This window comes from Chiroxiphia lanceolata, chromosome 6 (genome assembly GCF_009829145.1).
Source record: "Chiroxiphia lanceolata isolate bChiLan1 chromosome 6, bChiLan1.pri, whole genome shotgun sequence".
In the NCBI taxonomy this organism is placed as follows: domain Eukaryota; kingdom Metazoa; phylum Chordata; class Aves; order Passeriformes; family Pipridae; genus Chiroxiphia; species Chiroxiphia lanceolata.
In genome coordinates, this window is record NC_045642.1 from 28,249,705 (window position 1) to 28,262,592 (window position 12,888).

Below are 12,888 nucleotides of genomic sequence, written 5' to 3' on the forward strand. Positions count from 1 at the left end.
CCAGTGGCATGACTGATTGCTGAAAGTTGGAGCATGGGACTTGAATAGAGGTTTGGCAACACAGGGGAAAATGATTGTCTGTTTTGGAGTGTGATATGAGGCAATATTTACTCTGCTCTGTTTCTCCCTTTTCCAACCAAAAGGCAGGTTGCCAAGAATGGGGACTGAATGGTTTGAATCTTCAGTTAAAAACATTTTGTCTACACTGGAGTAAATGAGATGTGCAGATAGCTCAGGAAATCTGAAAATTGTCTTCTATTTGAATGATACTTAGTGGTTGTGCAAACTAGATGGCTCATTCCCTACATGTGTTTTTTTTCTGTCCAGTATAAACTTCAGTCTTGTTCTGTCTATATCACTCTATATCACTCTCTTTTTCAAGAGAAGTTACTAAACCCAAAACTTTCTCATGACAAGTATCTACAACGACAGAATTTCTGCATTTCTGGACTCTGGAATTTCCAGAGGAGTCATGGCACAACTGAATATCCATCTGTGATAGTTGTTAATATACATACATACTTCCAGACACATAGTAATTACATCTTTAGCTGTTACTATTTGCGTATTCTTAGGATTAAAATGTTCTAGTTTGTGTTTTGGAGAAATCAAGATATTGTGCAAGTGTTCCGCAAGCTCAGCTGAGGGAGTACAGTTGCTGCTTTGGCAGCTCCAGCATTCAATTATAAGGCTTCAGCCTCACAGAGCTCATTTTTGAAAAGCTCTAAAGTGTCAGATCTCTTTTATTTACCTTCTAGTGTCTATGCAATTTATTTTTCAAGCTGTTCTCCAGCTGTGAGGGCTGGTTTAAATGAAATTCTCATAGAATTGTTCCATCCACATTTAACTCTGAAGAAAAGGCTACATAGTGAGATTTAATGTTAAAGCCCTCTGTCACTTAAGATATTTAAACCTTTCAGCAGTTTAATGATATATAGAGTCTCCTTCTGGAGCACCTTACCTTGCATGAAAAGACCTCAGCTTTCCAATTTCTGTTAAATCTTTAAAACAGTCTTGATTTTGTCCATTTAGTTGAATCTATTATGTTAATTTAAGACTGCTTCAGTATGGTGCTAACAAGTGAAATATTTTTGTCCATCTAGCTAAGTATGGTATCCTAATTAATGAAACAAAATCTAGGAGATTTCAGGTAACTCATGATAGAATATTCTGTTATTGAGTGGGATGTGTCAGTAGATTATTAAACCTAGGTCACTACTGCATTATGTGACACAAGTATTGGTTCTTATATTTTAAAACCACTTATTCACTCTCTAGCTAGCCTAGAATATAAATGCTGACTTGCATACAATTCACGTAAATCAGGGGAAGTTTTCTCTGACCTATAGCTCTTATTACAAAACTTCAGAAAGCTTTTAATAGTTTCCATAACTCTTCAAGAGTTAAGTACTTTGAATAAGGATATGAATTTTTCTGAGAGAACATTTCCTTCCCCTATCAAAAAGAACTATGATTGGAAAAGGTAAGGAAATTGGAAAAGTTAGAGCTAAAAGTTACAGAAAGTTACAGAATGTAGAATTAAACTACCCCAGACACTACACTCTGATGTATTTCCTGCAATTGCTTTCTCTATAGGCTAATATTGTTCTGGGTTGTAAATTTGAAAGCTTTGAAACTTAAAGTTTCTATTCAGTGTTGTTTTGCTGGGGTTTTTTGTTTGTTTGTTTGTTGTTTGTTTGGTTTTTTACGTAGTGCTTGGTAAGATGAATATGCATTTTTGAAATCTGCATATTTAAAAAACAAATTAAAAAAAATTTTAAAAAAATCAAACCCCCAACCTTTTTGTAAGAATGATGAATGTCTCTGTGTCCACTTAACAGCCTGTTGGTGTAATGAAGATAAACAATTTTGGTTTACAATTTAAAAAAAGGTAGGATAGAGAGGAAGGGAGCAAAGAAAGATTTTTTTTTTTCTGTTTGCAACATTGAAATTTCTTGTATTTGGACATGAACATTCGAATATATTTATTCATCTTACCATGTAGTGTAATTCAGTTTTTGATAGTAAATATATTTATCATTATTCAAAACTAAGTTATTCACCATCATCCTTATATTGATGTAAGATTTTCATGCTATGCTGGTAAAAGAAAAGACTGAAACTCATTCTGAATAAGCAGGAAAATACAGTTTTTGTACTTTTCAATTTTATATTTTCCCCGAGTAAGGGAAGTCTGTCTTTGCCTCAAAATTCCTAGTTGTATTATGCTTTTCTGCTGATGCTGGTGCACCACATTATATACACAGTCAAACCCTCAAATGCAGGTCTCAAAAGAAGACTGGCAAAGTGCTGTTAGTGTCTGTCATCTCAGCTATACTGAGATGAATTCAGAGCTTGGTTTCATCAAAACCCTGGGAGTTTAAGGAGCTAGTATTAAGCTTTTCTCTCCCTACTCTCTTTCCTGCAGTACTTGGGACATGTTGAAGTGGATGAATCCAGAGGAATGCATATCTGTGAAGATGCTGTGAAGAGACTGAAATCTGTATGTATATTTTTTTCATGACAAAGTTGGTTTTGGGGCTGTGAGTGTTACTGGAAAAGGTCAGTTCGGCAGCAGTGCCCCAGCTAAGGACTGAACTTTTGACCCATGTTAGGAGAACAGTTGGCCGGTTTGGGACCACTGCTGCAGTTAGGGGGACATGCTGATCTGATGATGAGAGGGAGAGTTACAACTGTTCTTTCTACCTGCAGAAACTATTTGCAAAACAAATGTGTAAATTCTCTGTGACCTTTCAGGCTAAGTTGGTACCCACATGAGACTTGAACCATTGTTTTTTAACAGCTTTCTCCCTCTCTCTCTTTTCTTCTCCCCCTCTCTCTCTTTCCCCTCTGTTGCCTGCCACTTTAATAGTGACTTAATTCACCATTATTATACAAAATATTACTTGTTTTAGGCTGCTTTTTTGTAATGCACTGCAACATTGTAGTCATGCATGAAATAATCTGGCTTGCATCTGCTCAAAGTGGCCTGAAGGCTGCCTAATTCTGATATGTCATGAAGTGGGCTGCTCTTAGTTTGGCTTCTGTGAACGTTTGCTCCTGTAAATGGCACTCGTTCAAAGCTCTTTGTAGTTCTGTGGCTCATTTGAAGAGGTCTTGTCATCTCTTTCCTGAAGTAATAATACCACAAAATCCTGCAGAAATAGCAAACTCTAGAAAAGCAGGGATCAGTCTATCAAGGAACTGAGGCTATAACATCATTGAAAAGAACAGGAGAAAGGACATAAAAAATTTGAATTTTGAATGAAGATGGAGAACCGCAATCCTTGTCATCATTTCTCTTACATGTTTTAGCTATATATTCTTCAGTGTGCCTTCAGTGGAAGAAACTCTTGTATCCTTGCAGCTCAACAAAATCACTGAAGTCCATCAAACACTTCTACTGCACTTCTGCTAACTTAAAATATTTGCTATTGGACGTCCCTATTTTTTCCTCGCCAAATCTGAGAGCTCAAATGGCTTCCATCTAGACCTGTTCTTCCCTTCTTTCTAGCACACAGTGGAAGATTATAGGTAATCTTTTCTGCCTTCTGTTGTGCTGTAAAGTTTCTGAATTGGTTTAGTGCTCTGATTAAAATCAAGTCTTTTCATTCTTTTCTCTCAACTAATGTATAGCAACCTGTTAAAGATGCATCCCATCTGTTCCCATTCAGTCCACAGTGATTGGTGATTGATTTTTATTAAAAAGGGCCACACAAATTAATTTCTTTGTTCTCTGGATTTAATTTATGTACCTAAAAGTGCAAATACTGACCACATAATGAATTGCATCCGTTTTTGTCCTTTTTTGGTTTTTGTTCTCTCAGAATACTTTCTGTTAGCACACCAAATACCACTGCAGTATCTACGTTATGGAACTTCTCTCATCCTCTTCCCTGGGGAGCTATGCCATGAAGTAGCTGTTTTCTAGTTATAAAAATCTTACAAGTCCACAAGTCAGTTAAGAGTAGCTAAGCTTATAATTAATGAGACATAGTAAAAGCATAGCACCCAATTTCTTCTAGAATCTGGATAATTCCAGGATTATGGTTCTTGATCACATGAATTATTGATTCAAATGTCAGACTTAGATATCTAACTTTTACAGTGCATTCCCTGGAAATAAATAGTTTAATTTCTCTATTCTGTGCTATGTCATTAGTCCACATTGTCGATGGTGTGAATTCTACCCATTCTCCTAAATTAAACATTTTTCTTCAGATAATTTTGATTTTTTTCTGCAGTTTGAAGTTTTTGGTGTCTGTATATAAACTGAACAGAAGCGCACATCTCTTACAACTGCTATTTACATTGTCTCCTTTGTCAGTGTTGGAAGTTGAGAAGTAGAGGTGAAATTCACTTTGGGCCCCAAGAGGAAGATTCAGGTTACTGAAAGTACTTTGTATGTGCTGTAGTTGTTAGACTCCATCAGATCCAAGGTTCATTTGGAGCTGCTCACTGCAATTCAAGCCATGCCCCTCTCCCCAGCATGTAGTTTTTAAACCAGAGGCATTTCTTTAGGACACCACTATTGCTGAAAGCTCTTTTCTGTTCAATATGCTCTCTTAATTTAGCAGAAGCCAAACACTGGGTAGTGTTTCAGCATGTGAGGAATATGGTAAGAAAACAGTTTGTTCTTCTGGTAGTCTCTTTCTTTCACACTACTTAGTTATTTTAGTGGACTTTCTCTTGATTTTGAAAGAATTACAAGTTTAAGGTGCAGTGCTCTCATACTGAAAGACTAGCTTAAGGGAAATTGGACTTCACTTTTTGTATGCTTAAACTACATCGAAATGTATCTCAGCTACTTCAGTCTTTCTTTTTTTCTCTGCAGGTAAGGGGTAGGTTTTATAAATCCAGTCAATAAAAATGAGAATTGTTGAAATATTTGTGTCTTGTAGCTTTTAATAATTAAGTTCTGTCTGTCTTTACTTATTTTAATAGATATATTTTTCCCTCTTAATTCTTGCTCTACAACAGTTCACAATTCATTTGGGGAACTGAAGGCTGTTCTTTTATAGGGCTGACTCCTGGATTTTAAAAAAAATTAACGGGATTTGTCAAGAATATAGAACAATGTTAATCAGTTTAATTACTGCTTTGCTTTTTGAAAGAAAAGATGCAAACAAATCTCTCTGTCTCTTTATTGTGTGTAATAACCTTTCAGGGATTTTTTTATTGCCTGTTCCTTGTATGTGGCATAATTATTTTTGAGTATTGCGTCTTGCAGAACCTGAAACCAGTTAATGGGTGAGCATCTTATTCAAACGTTGTTTAATTGACAACTGAGTAAAAGAAGCCACTTTAAGCTCGAGAATCCCTCATCCATGCTGTATTCTGTTGTTACAGTTTTGTAGCTCTGAAACTGCACACCAAAAATACTTAATTTTCTGTCAGATGAAGTGGCACTACAGTCTCATTAATAGATCAGAAATCCATGTATTCAGCTATTAGTCTGTTATTAACACGAGTTTATGTTATCAATGGAGCTTGCATTTTTCCCTTAAAAGGGTATTACCAATGTAGCTTACATTTTTCCCTTAGTAGGGATATATTGCTAACTCTGTATACATTTCCTATCTGGTAAGATCCTTGTAGTTGGACACTAAGATCTAAATGGTTTCTTCATAACCACTTAACTGAATTTAAAATATTTAGTGCCAACTGAATAGTAACTTTAAGGGCCTTGTAAGTGTATTCGACTCAGGTGTGGTAACATCATATAAAGACAAAAGTATACTCTCTCATGTCATATTTTTATTTTAAATCAGCTTTAGCTTGTAGTATGGTTTCTAACTTGCCACTTTTTGTTTTAAATGATGCATTTGTTTTAATATATGTTCTTGTTTTAGCAGGTAAAGAGGCATAATTTAATATTTTAAAATATGCATTAGTTATCTCTAAACTACATTAACTTAGTGTTGTTTAAAACCCATTTTGCATGATGCCTTTTCCATTAACCTTGTCTAGTTTATTTAAAAAAAAAATCTTGTTTAACAAGCATTTTGCTGAGAGTAAAATTAACCATCACCTAAAAATGAGGTAGCTTCTGGTGAATCTCTTTAGCTTTTGCTATCTTTAAAAAACTGTTCTTCAGTGTAACGCAGTAGTCATTGCTCAACTTGGCAGCAGCATCCAACCCCTTCTCATTATGTACACTACATTGTGATTAATCCATTAGTTCCCCTCCTAGTGTTCAACACATCCCGTCCAAATACAGAACCGTTCCTGCCTCCAAAAATTCTTAAGCTTTTCAGCTGACTGAACTTGAAGATGCTCTTTATGAGTTGACATGAATGTTGCAGACACTTGGTAAAACATACCGTAGAAGGACATGGGGCAGAGAGGCACACAGCAGCAGAGGCCAGGAAATGCAAAGTTGAGATTGACACTCCCTTCTTAACTTTGTGTTTCCTGGCTTTTGTTGACTTGCGTCAGAACCATCGCTTTGTTTTAAATATAACCTTGTTTATCAATCAATTCTGGAGACACTGCCTCAGGATATTTGTGGTAATATTTGTAATATAATATTAACGGTGATCAACAGGTTGGAATTGCACAGTGTAAATGTGGGGTCAGGAGCTGTCACAGAGGTGCTCCCTGTCTCATCTGCGATTCTCCACCTCCTCTTCATTACTATTATACAAAAGCTTTCTTAGAAGTGAAACAATTTGAAAAGATAGCAGGAACAGCTCTATGCTTCATGTCAGCTTTCCTCAAACGCGGAGCAGCATGTGGCTGTGCTCACAGAGCACCAGGCCTGGGGAAGTGTTCTCTCAGCCAATCGGTTCAGATCTTCTAGTTTAATTTCCACAATCTGATAACAAAATAAAGCTGATAAACTAAACTGCATGCAAATTTGCTTAAAATTGCTTGCTGCCTTTTCTTAATGCAAACATAGCAAGCAGTATAATCGCTTCCAGGCTGAAGAAATTTAGGAAGTCGTAATTCAGCCCTTGATATCTTTGCACTTGTCTGTCTTTCCCCTGTCTGAGCTGACTTGAAAGACTGTTCAGCCTATCCATTCAGAGTTGTAGAATGAATAACTAGTATTTGTATAAATATTACATAAAGTCTTGGAAGGCTTTAGAGAAAGAGGAAGGGCTCTCATTTGTCTTTTAGTTTTACCACAAGGTAACATGAAATTCTTCATTCTTCGATGAAGACTGCATAAGACGTGAAGCATAAGAGTAGAGTGTAAACCAGAGCAACAAATAAAAGGAATAAAATGAAGCAGTATTTACCCCTGCTTTATAACAGCCCTACGTGCTTCTCCAGCTTACAGAGCATTTGTGTGGGAAAGAGCGATCAATACAGAGCAAACTTGACTGCAGTTCTGGAGTTAGGACTCTGCATTTCACAAGAGCTCATACAGTATTTTAATTTTTTAACCACTGTGTCTGCTGCCAAGTTTGGTTTATAACCTAACTAAAAGGGACTAAACAAGGGAGAGTGAAAATAAAGTAACCACTTTGCATGAAATTGGGGCTGAGGTTTTCTTCTTTCCACCAATTTCAGGGCAGTAGCTTGTTAGAATTGTGTGTGTGCCCTTTGATCTGCATTTTCATGGGATTATTTTCACATTTGCCTGTCGCACCTTCTCATGGATAACTCTAAAACCCCCTTCCTTTCCCTCCAAACCCTATTCTTGTGTGTGCTTGTTGGTTTGAAAACCCTGGGACATTTTAGCTACCTACAGTAATAGCGCTCGACTTGTCCCCCCTGTTCCTCCAGGAAAGGAAGTTCTTCAAAGGCTTCTTTGGAAAAGTAAGTTTAATGCCTTGTTTGTGCTTGCACTATAAGGAGTTACATCCCTGGTATAGCACTGTTGAGAGTTCCCATATCCATTTCAGAATATTTACTTCTAAAACAGACTTGGGTTCAAAGTAAGAATATGGTTTAAAAAGTAACCTGAAACAGAAACTTAAATCTCTATGAACTGTATTGGAGATCCAATGTTCTGAAGTGATTTGGTCTTCCTGAAAAAAAATTAAAATTTTCCTTTTAAACCCTTAAACTTATGCCAACCTACATCACCTGGGCAAATACCTACAGAACAGTTGAGGTCTGTGCCTTGTAAGTGCTTCGTGCTCAGCTTCCTGACACCATGAGTTGGTCCCCAAATGTTAGCACTGGGAGAAAGCAGTGTGCCATCTCTTTAAACCTTCCTTTTTTGAGGACAGTCCTAGTTCAAAGGTATATGGAGATGAGACCGGGCATTTACCTGCTATGGTTTCCTTATTTCAACTCAGTTTACAGTTTCTGTCATTGCTCTTGTTTTCATGAGGACAGTGTCTTAGACAAGAAGAGAAGCAACTCTTTGTCCTTATTAAGAAGGTGCTTTACTGTTGTCTGGGTGGTTTTATTCCTGCTGTCTACATCTCCACAAGGCAGAAAGACCGCTCTCTCTTTTCCTTCTCATCTCTTTCCTCCCTCTGTGTTTAAAATTTTGTAAAGCGTTTTAATTTAGCTTTCATATGGAGTTAATCTAAAATACGGCTTCTGAAGTATCTTGTTATAAAATGAAACTTTGCTTAAATAGAAACTAACAGGTTTGTAACATCCATACACACTGGAGTCTTTTGAAGATTATTCTGTGGTCTCGGATTTGTTTTGGCTTTGCCTGGGGAGTAAGTAAGGTTTTTTCAACTGCTTCTTTTTCACTGTTCACTCAGTTAGTGATGCGTGTCACACAGGGACAGCTGTTTCCCCAATTCAGTTTTCTTCCTATGATCTAGGAAAGCACGTGTCTAAAGTGTAGTGATGGTGAGGGGCTAAAATACAGTAGATGGCAGATCTTTCAGATTAGTGAGATCATTCCTATGCACAAATGAAATTTAAGAGCTGGAATCTACAAAGACTGGAGTCAAAACATGCTGTTTGCTTTCGAACCCAAAATGCTAAATTAAAAACAAACAGAAAAACCCCTACCTCAACCTGATCAGATATGTTGGTTTTCTCTCTGCTTGTTGTTATTAACTTATGTTAGGATACATGAGAGAGCAAAGATGTAAAAGGACAGATATTGGCATAGTACTTAGATAAAAATCTTTCTTTGACTTTTTAAATTTTTAAATATGCCATCTTCCCTATTACATCTTAGTTGCTTTCTTAATGAAGTCCGATACTTAAATACATCATTGTAGATTTGCTTTGTCTTATATTATATTTTGACAAAGAAGGACCTACTTCTACTTCAACCTGTGAATTTCATTAATTAGCACTGAAATCACTTAAATCCACAGTGTTTAGGTATCCCCATAGCACCAGTATGGCAGTGCCTTTTTTATAGCTTTGGCCTATAACAGTAGCCTGCATTTAGGGAAATCTGCAAAGAAAGGGACAGCTGTTCTCTTATTAATAATTGAGAAATACTAATAACTCTAATATCTTTTGGCTGTCTCATCTATAATTTCTCCCCAGATGCCTTGCATTGGGATTAATATAATATTCCAAACTGCAGAGCTGCTTAAAACATGCTGGCAGCCCTCAGAAAGTCAGTCTAGACATGTTTGCTGCTTTCCCCGTCCATATTTTTCTCCTCATAAAAGGTAAATCTGATAGATTTGTGTCTGGAAAGGTTCAATTGTTTAGTATTGAAAATGCTTTTTTTTCAGCTTTAAATAAAAATTAGATGTCTGTTAATAGCTCTGGGTTAGGCTTCTGCAGTTATCAAATAAGATGCCTTTTTAGGCAGCTCTTCATCTTTTTAAACTAAAGCTTTTCTGTTGAAAAGTGTAGTAGTACAGATTTGATGTTCTTCCTTATGTTTTGCTTCCACTGAGTGTGTGTATTTCTCATCACACAGTGTTTTATATGGAGTCTGAAATGAAAAAAAAAAATTCTTTATATATACCTCAGACTCCACATACATCTTAGAGCTGTTTCTAAGTCCCAGGACAGAATAAAATAGGCAGAAATGCTAGAAACAATGTAGATATGTTTAAAAAATGCATTATTGAGCAACTTCAATTGTGCTCTGGTGTCCTTAAAACTTTATTTTCCACCTTACAATAGAGTAACCACTCTTTGTTTGGTGGATGCCCATCTTTAGGGCATTGCGAGCTTGTCAGTGAGGTTTCCTTTGTGCCCAGCCCACCATGGTCTTGCTTTGTCTTTGGACCTGGAAGAATGAGTGCCTGCCCTCCCTCCTGGAGATGTCTGAGGACTCTGAAATTAGTCCAGATAATGAATCTTCTATTGCAGCAGGTTAGTGACTTCCCCAGAAGTGCTGAGCAGCGACGTTTCTATTGGTGCTGACTCAGCACTGACAAATCAGGCTTCCAGGAATCGGTTCCACACATGGCTCTCCTCAGGCAGTGTTGTCATCCAAAAACTCTGGAATTCATATGAAGACAAGCTACTGCTCTGGATCTCTAGGTGAGGTAGCAACATTTAGGACCATACCATTCCAGTGGATATTGGCTATTTGCTTTAAATATTTGTGTTTGGAGTTGCCTGTACATTTCAGTGTTTATTACACAAGCTGCAGTTCTGCAGTGGAGTTTGCTTTCCATACAGTATCTTGTATCTGGTCTGATCTTTGTCCAGTATGTGCCAGAAGTGCAAATGCTCTTATCTGCTTTGTAATCATGATTTACTGGGCGGTATCCCGCCCATAATGGAGTAGTACTTTGATTTGTATATCCAATATAAACTGATTTGGAGAAGTATGTTCCTTTAAACATCACTGGGAGGCACAGATAAGCTGCGAATTCAGTAAACGGGAAAATCATTCATTGCCCAACTATAGTAGCAGTGGGTTTGGGGTGTAGACTGTGAGCTCTTAACACTTGGCACTGCATCCACCATCCATAAATCTAGAAGAAGGAATTGGGAGATGAAAGTACGTTTTCTTTTTCCCTTAATGTAGCAAACCCATGTTAGGTTATCTTGCATGTGGAAACTTATGTTTCCAGTGGGAAGAGGGGACTTAGAAAGCCCTTTAGTCTTTTCATTTTATTCTGAGAAACATGAAGTTCCAAGTGTTAGCTATTTCTAAATCCTCACTTGGTAAAATAGCAGGTGAGGAGTAGCACTGCTGAAGATCATTACTGTTTTATGAAGTACCCAGCTCAGTTAAACTTGACTTTAATACAAACTTTAGGAACTGTTCACAGTTTCTGTAGGAACAAGATTTTTATTGTTTACTGGTGAAATATGTGTAGCTCTTGTTCTAATTATGGTAATCTAAACCAGTTACCTGCAGGCATTATCTTCTCTTGATTGTTTGTATTTGCTTGAAATAAAGATCTTTAAGACTACTAATGGCTATAAGAAACTGATACTCTTTTAAAAACAGTTCAAGGAGACAGACCTCTACACCCCATTTGGTTTGGAAATAATAGGGACTTTTAGGCTATGGGAGCTATCTGAGCATTGAAAATACAGACTGTATTTTGTGGGTATTGATACTTACTGCCTTTTGAGACCAAAATTAGAAGTGACTTTTAAATGCTGCAATATTTTTAACACAAATGATGGTAAATTTAAGTACATCTTCCATTAGGAATTATAATGTTTCCATTAGGCATTCCAGATTCTGAATGAAACCTTTTCTGGGTTACCCACACTGTATGGTCATTTAGAAACTGGCTTCTGCAAGTACATCTCTGTAGTTTGCTTTCATGCTGTGCTTATTTTCTTTGTTTTCTCTTTAAACGCTCTTCTGTGCAAGTCAGTGCCATGCTCTGTTCTCATCAAGCTTTTTGAAAAAGCCCGAGGTGTCATTGCTGCTTCCAAAATGGGGACAGATAGTTCCTCCCCAGAAAACAAAAGTTCTGCCAGGCCCTTTTTCTTCACACTTGCTGCTTTCTCTGAGAATGAAACCAATGTGATATAATTGGAGACTTTTCATTCCAAGATAATTCATCCTTACAGTGTTAAAATTGGTGTTGCAGACTTGGAACATGCAGTAGCTTATGTCAGAATGTGTCCTTGTTCTGTTACTTGTTGAAAAAATATAAATTATATACATTTGCAATACACTATTAAAAAAATTATAAAAAAGTTGCAATTCTTGCTTGAAGCCACTAGCTGATACCCCTTCATCTTTTTTTTGTTGTTGTTGTTGCTTTCTTCACTCCCTAGAGTGGTCTCTGGTGGGTGTCATTAGCAGCCACAAACTGTGCTTCAAAAAACATTATGGGGAGAATATTTTATTAACTGGTTAAAGTATGGGGCTTGTGAATTAAAGTAACACGCTAAAAAAAAAAAAAACAGCTATTTTTCTAGTAGTAGTTCTCAGTAACAACCAGTAGAATTATGTTGACCTATTTTGGCTTGAATTAATTCGTTTCAGAAGAATATGATATTTATACTGTTTTCTGTAACTTTCCCTTGAAAAGTAAACAGTCTAGAAAGAATCTGTAATTTAAATGGCTCCTGAAGCCTTCCTGTGTTTCCCACTTTTACTTACCCTTAGCTTGCAACAGCTGAAAGTTCCCACAGTTGGGTCTTGGATAAAAGCCAGACCTCTCCTCTGCTGTATCAGACTGCCACACACCATTGCTTTTTCAAGATACACAGCAAATGGTTAAGAAATCGTATTTTTCTACCTCTCTTCCAAGATTTGACATTTAGCTATTAAAAAATTAGTGAAACATGTTTGGATTATTGATCTTAGCGTTAGGCTTATGAGCTTGATGAGTTACATAGTACCTGATGATTTTAGAGTGCTTTTAACACTGGTTTGAGGTGATTCTGCCATGTGACTATTGGGGCAGAGGGTAGGGCTGGTGGAAATATCAGGTAAGAATTTTCCTATGTTTAAACTTGTGCTAAAGAAGCTACCTGTGGTGTAACTCCTTATGAATTAGTGTCTTCTGACTCTAGTGGAATTTTTCACCCACTTGGTCAGTCTTGAATTCTTTACTGTCAGTGGATGTA

General features: G+C 36.9%; 1 protein-coding gene across 20 annotated transcripts in view; it reads left to right on the plus strand.

Moving 5' to 3' along the window:
* Positions 1-12,888, plus strand: part of NUMB (NUMB endocytic adaptor protein) — a 90,705-nt gene that overhangs the window by 65,791 nt on the left and 12,026 nt on the right. For 12 of the 20 annotated variants that reach the window (XM_032691900.1, XM_032691898.1, XM_032691901.1 and 9 more), the window contains 2 exons: positions 2,429-2,503; positions 7,690-7,767. In XM_032691900.1, coding sequence (XP_032547791.1) covers positions 2,429-2,503; positions 7,690-7,767 — 153 coding nt within the window. Of the gene's footprint in view, positions 1-2,428; positions 2,504-2,872; positions 4,835-7,689; positions 7,768-12,888 lie in introns of all 20 variants that reach the window. The other 8 variants (XM_032691917.1, XM_032691907.1, XM_032691914.1 and 5 more) reach the window with 3 other exon arrangements.